At 58.8% G+C, this 6,238-nt stretch overlaps 2 protein-coding genes across 2 annotated transcripts; both read right to left on the bottom strand.

Annotated features, from left to right (window-relative positions):
- Window positions 1-556: 556 nt before the first annotated feature.
- LDBPK_342450 (RNA helicase, putative) lies at window positions 557-2,620 on the bottom strand (the record flags this gene model as incomplete). Its single annotated transcript, XM_003864356.1, has 1 exon — window positions 557-2,620. One exon carries the CDS (start codon window positions 2,618-2,620, stop codon window positions 557-559), a length of 2,064 nt encoding a protein of 687 aa, XP_003864404.1.
- Window positions 2,621-3,590: 970 nt separating this feature from the next.
- On the bottom strand, window positions 3,591-5,042 carry LDBPK_342440 (ATP-dependent DNA helicase, putative; the record flags this gene model as incomplete). Its single annotated transcript, XM_003864355.1, has 1 exon — window positions 3,591-5,042. One exon carries the CDS (start codon window positions 5,040-5,042, stop codon window positions 3,591-3,593), a length of 1,452 nt encoding a protein of 483 aa, XP_003864403.1.
- Between the last annotated feature and the right edge of the window lie 1,196 nt (window positions 5,043-6,238).

The following is a 6,238-nucleotide window of genomic DNA, read 5'->3' as shown; positions in this document are numbered from 1 at the left end:
GGATCTAGTGCGCACCCCTTGTCTGCTCCTCTATCTACGACGTGGTCATCCTAAGGGAGCAGAGACGATAATGCCACGGAGTTGCACAAGGGACGCAAAGGCTCGCGTGGGCCGTGAGTGCCGCCACAGGTGCTCCAAGCCCAGTGTCTATTAGACAAAAGGTGCACACCGACGGCACATCCTTTGGCCAGCCGGCTCGCTGTCTTCTTTGCGTGTGCTCGTCTGGTCGCCTTGGTGTTGTTTGTTCGCTGTTGCTGCTGCTGCTGAGTTGTTGTTGTTTTTTGGGGGGAGAGGGGACGTTCAAGCGGCGCGCGCGCAGGTGAGTAGAGAAGATGTGTTGTGCAGCCCTGATGGCTGCGCGAATAAGAGGCAGGTTTCATAGCCAGACGGCAGCCGCGGGAGAGAATACAGGAGCCTCCTCCCGTTCTCTTGCGCATCTCGGCCACGTGGGGAGCGGTGGGGGCAGCGCACCCCACACACCCACAGCCCCACTTTCTTTTTCCTGCCGAGACGAAGACGAGGGAGAGGTGAGCATAGCGCGCCTCCAGTCCTAGCCTCAAGCAGATCCGTTCAGCCGTGTCAAGGCAGCGGTGATGGAGGCCTTCAACTCGAGGCCTCTCTCGCGCTCCACAAACGTCTTGCTGAAACGCCAGGACAGCCAGCAGTACATCTCTGCCTGCCGAAAGCACCGCTCGAGCTCGGTGGCCAGGTCTCTCACGGAGAGCTGCTGCTGCTGCCTCTGGCCCGGAGATGAGGCTCCCACACCGCACGTTTCCTCTCGCTCCGCCCGCTGCATCAGCTCCGTGCACCAAACGTCGAACCGCAAGGGCACAGGCTTCCCTGCGGCGTGATCGGTGGCGTAGGCCACAATCAGCTGCAGCGACGCAGCGCTCGTGTCGCTCAGCGGCAGATAACAAAACACAATGCGATCCGTCAACGAAAGGTTGCACACCGGTTCAAGGAGCTCAGCCACTCGCAGCAGAGAGCGATGAATGTCACAGGGGAAAAAGTTATGCGACTCCACGCACGAGGCGGCAAACGTCGACATGAGCTCAAAAAATGACCCGCCACTCAGATCCACAGTTGGCTTACCCGCCTTGCGCGACTTGGCAGACTCCAGCTCAGCAAACAGCTGAAGAATGTCGGCTGTGGGCAGCAACCCCGCTTTTGCAAGCGGCTCCAGCTGCGCAGACATGGCGGCGCGAAACGCTGCCATGTCGCGCTCGTGCAGCACGGTGCAGCGACCCACAGCGTGCTGCCGAGTGAGGCCGAAGCGGCCGGAGCGCCCTGCGATTTGCTGGACAGTCGCGGCAGGCAGCTCGGCCATGGCCTTGCCATCGAACTTGCGCAGTGTCGTGAAAACCATGCGCTCGATGTTCATGTTGAGGCCGTAGGCAATGGCGTCGGTGGAGACGAGAACGTGCTTTGTGGGCGTCGCCGTTTCCGGCGATGACTCACGAGGCCGGGTGCCTGGCGACGACGTGGTACTGCAGCCAGCTGCGTTGTTTTTCGCGTTGGCGCTGCAGGAGGCGGAGGCGTTGATGTACTCGGTAACACCACGATTGAAGCGTGCAGCTTCCGCCTCTCGCACCTGGAATGGCATGGCGCCGTAGATGGCGGAGCTCGTCACGCCAGAAAGACGGTTTAGGTTGTCCCGCAGGTCCAGTACTTGCTTCTTGGAGAAGCAGACAAAGCAGTCGCCGTTCTCCACTGTTTCCGGCCGAAGCCTAGAGCGAAGGCTCGGGGACACCGTCAGCGGCACGAGACGTTTGTGCTCCACTGTTGACAAGTTCTTCCGCTCGTGGGTGGCGTAGAGCAGATTCTGGATGAGCGGCAATGCCCGAGCCTCACCGCAGAGGTGAATCTCGCGTGCGGGCAGGCCAAGGAGCGCGCGTGTCCAGGCCCACCCGCGGTCGCGATCCGTCATCATCTGAATCTCGTCCACGACCCCGACGTCCACCGGCAAGTCCACAGGAGTCATCTCCACCGTGCATGAGACGTGCTCCGCAGCGCCGCCAAACACGCGCTCGTCGCCGATGAGCAGGTCGCACGGCACGCGTTCCTTCACGCGGTGCCATACCTGTGACGCCAGCGCCTTGAGAGGGGCGCAGTAGACGCCGCTGCGTGCTCGCATCAGTGCCTCTAAAGCGGCGTGCGTCTTGCCGCTGTTTGTGGGGCCGTAGTGGAAAATAAAGCGGCGGCGCATGAGACGCGCGTGCGGATACCAGTCCCATGGCTTGTGCATTGCAACCTTGGTCGGGGCCTTGCGCACTGTGTGCCAATGCGTGAAGCGGGCAAGCAAGAGGTCCATCTGGCTTGACAGGTGCGAGGAGGCGGTAAGGAAAGCGGTGGTCCACGCCTCGTCGCGCCAGACGCCGGGATCCTTCTCGAACTCTTCAAGCAAGCGGAGGGCACTCTCGTGCGATGGCTCATGTATCGCCTGGCGAAGAGCCTCTCTCGCCGTGCCGCTGCGGTAGATGGCATCGCAAACGTTGTGCAGTTGGTGCTGCCGCGCAGACGTCAAAGGCGATGGCGGAGCCGCGCTAGCAAAGCGAAGACTCGCAGGCGACGCACGTGGCCACGAGGCGCCAACGGCGGCAACTCGTCGTCGCCAGGCCATCTCGTAGCGGCCACCAGAGCAGAACGTCAATGGAAATACCGATGCGATGAGCTAGCACGCCCCGAAGAGCTTTCGTCAGCTGTCAGACACGTGTCGGCGTGACGGTGCGCCTGCAGCTGCCTGTACAACATATGCCATCGACGCTCACGCGCACGCACTCATATATGCATATATATATGCATGTATTAATAATGCGCGGCGTCGCAGGAACTCGAAGAGGAAAGAAGGGAAAGAGCAAGTGAGACCACGGCCAAACGTACACCCTTGAAGAGAGCAAAAGAAGCGGCATAGACAAGAAGCACATCCATGCAGGCCGATGCCCTTCCCCCTCCCCCGAAGTGAGAGTAAGCCCAAGTGGCTGAGGAGTGCGCGCGCGTAGGACACAAGACATACGGTACCGAAACATGCTCCTTCGTGAATGATCCCCTTCACAAGAAGAGGATATGCAGAGGGTGGGGACAAGAAAAGAGAGAACCGGAGTCGCGACACAAAGACGACGAGCGCGCTAGCGCATCCCCTTCCTTGAGGACAGCACCTGCCCCCCTTCTTCTCCCACTTCGCTTCTCTCAACTCTCCGTTTTCCTGGCACACACACCCAAGAAGCCACAAGCATTCAGGCCCATCATAGCCGTCCCTCTCTCTTACCAGTCATCTGCCGCGCTTGGGCCGTGCGCTGTGTTATGTGGCGTCGTTACAGACACGCAGGACAAGTCAAACAAGATATATATGTGCACCGTCACATGGTTTTCATGCACTAGGTAGAGGTTGGGAGAGAGGGCAACCCTCGCGCGTGCCATGTGGACACTTGAGACGTTCCAAGCGGAGCGGAGAGCAAGCAGCGCCGCGGAAACGAAAAGCGTGTCGTCGGTGTCATCTCGACCAGGCCCTCTAACTCCACCGCAGCCCCTTTACGGTCGCCGCCTTGTTCTAGTTGAGCACTACTACACGTACACGCAAGCACGCAAGCGATTTACCGGACCGTCTCCTCCTCGTTGCCGCAATCTTCCTCACCGTCACGTACGCGTACGCGGGTCGAGTTCTCGACGTGTGCGTCCTCCTCGCCAAAAAGAAAGTCCTTCTCGTGCTCCTGCAGCAGCTCCACGCTGCGGCGGAGGTCGATGAAGAGAAGGTACACCTTCTTGATGTCGTCCACCGACACGGTCGACGACTTCCGCTTCTGCGCCACCATGTTCGCCGTCGTAATGAGCTGCAGCACGTAGCGCAGCGACGTCTTCTGGCCGAGTGTCGTCAGGAGGACAAATGCGTCCTCTGTCAGCTCCACATCCTCCTCCTCGCACCGAATGTTAATAATCTTGCCGAGCTCCTCCTGCGAGTACGGGTTCGTGGTGATAATCATCATTCGATCCAGCAGGTCGATCGGGATGCCATGTGGCGCCTTGTACTGTGTGCCGCGGATACGCGAAATGCCACGATTCGACGCGACGATCACCACCGGCGCCAACGGGCTTTCCAGCGCGCGGTTCAGCCACGAAAAGCACTCGATATCGAGCATGTGGACCTCGTCGATAAAGAGTACACCGGGAACGATCTCGCCCTTACCCTCCTCCCGCCATTCAGCGACGCGTTGATCAATCTGCTCGCGCACTTCGGGCTTGATCTCACCGGTGTCACCGGCAAAGAGAGCGAGGAAGCCCTGCTGGCGAGAGTTGATCACGTCCACCTCGTGCAACGTCACGGTGTGCACCACCTCCTTGCGCTTCGACAGCTCGCCCTCCGGCGTCTGCACGAAGCGCGTGTTGGCGGACATGGCATCAAAGTCCTTGCTATGTACAAAACTGCGGCCCAGTTTGCTGATGCGGCCGGTGGCCTTGTCAATCGTGATAACGTCGCCTACTTGAACCTTTTCCTTCTGCAAGCTCTCGATCATCTTCTGCCCCAGGTCGAAGGTCGACTCCATGTCGGAAGTCTTGAGCACCAGTTGCCCGGTGCGCTGATGGGCCTCGGCGGGGTTCGTAGACGGACGTTCAATGGTCACCTCCACCACCTCGCCCTCGATCATCTCCGTCTCCTCCTTGATGTGCACGCCAATGCTGCGACGAAACGCCTGCGTCAGCGCCTCCGTCTTGGACATCTCAAGAGAAAAGATCTCACTACCAGCGATCATGGTGAAGGGTGTCTCGGGCCCGAGCGCCTGCGCCATGGCCATCGCAATAGCCGTCTTACCAGAGCCCGGCCCGCCAGCCAGCAACACACACCGTCCGGCGATCTTTCCCTTCTTCACCATCTGCACCACCACGCCAGCCGCACGCCGGGCCTCCATTTGACCCACCATGCCCTGACTCGAAACGCGCGCCTCGAGCGTGTCATCGAGGCCGAGGCCGCGAATGTGGGAATGTGCGCCGACGCGCTCCACCCGCGTGAGGTCGCGAGCCTCCGCAGTACGAATGGGACCCTCCGTCATTGAGCACTGCGTATCAAAGGCAGCGTCGTCCTAAAATAAAGGGGAAAAAAGCGCTGGCGCTTATCGAGTGCGCGTAGTGTCTTCGAAGTTTTCTTGTCTGCACTCCCAGCAATGGGTCCAGAAGTTCCGCCAGAGCGAACAGCTACGAGAAAAGAGTCCGCGCAGTACAACTATCTGTTCCCGCGCGTGGATAGGCAGAGCGAGAGCGCGCGCTGCGCCGCAGGAGCGGGGGAAGAGGGAGAGGAGAGAGAGAGAAGACGAAAAAACAAGCTCCCTCGAATACGAAACAACGTAGAGAAGGGCAATAATTATATTTGGCAGAAAGCAATACAAAAAAAAAAACAATCACCCCAAGCAAGGTATTAATTGTCTTTGTATCTGCGTATGATCGTCCGTATGTGCCGGTGCGGGGCAGTGGCGAATCGCGTCTGCAGATGCACGATTTCTGTGCCGCTGCAGACGATCTCTCTCGCTTGCTCTTGCTTGTTTGAATGAGCAATCGCTAGGCCAATGGCAGTTGCGGCTGGTCCTGTGTGTGTGTGTGTGTATGTGCGACTATGACGGTGTTCAGCAGAGGTAGATGATGGGAACAAGCACGCATGAAAAGGCACGCGTCAGCAGCGTGAGCAAGCAGAAAAAGAGACCGAAATCCAACACAAAAAAATACACAAACGAAAAAAGCGTGGGCAAGTGCAGGTGAGACGCAAAATGTGCATCGGCAAGAGAAAGAGAGTGGAAGAAATCAAATACGCTATATGCATATATATACAATGTATATGTGTGTCATACCGGAAAAGCAGCACAGAAGGCGGGGGGATAGAAACCTCTCCCCACCTTTTTTTTTGGTTGCGTTCATGAGCGAGGGCATACGGTGCCCTCAGGGAAAGTCCTCCATCTTCCTCACGGCGCCAGCCAGTGAAGAGAGCAGAGACGCCACTCCCGCTCCACGCGGAAGCCCCTTTCTCTCCTCGTGAGCCTTATAATACGCTTCTTCTTTTTGTTTTCGTGTAGCATGCTCTCCCTCCGCCAAACAAAGCAAGCCCGTCGACACATATGCACCCAAAGCCCACACGCCACGGTTGCACTGCTGCCGCATCCGCGTCGTCGAGGACGAAACGCCGCCCGTTGCATCGGGCCATGCGCCTGACGTGGTCTTTCTACCCCTTCCCACACACACACCCTCGCACAACTGCTGC

Source organism: Leishmania donovani, chromosome 34 (genome assembly GCF_000227135.1).
Source record: "Leishmania donovani BPK282A1 complete genome, chromosome 34".
Lineage (NCBI taxonomy): Eukaryota > Euglenozoa > Kinetoplastea > Trypanosomatida > Trypanosomatidae > Leishmania > Leishmania donovani.
This window is presented reverse-complemented; position numbering and strand designations above follow the sequence as displayed.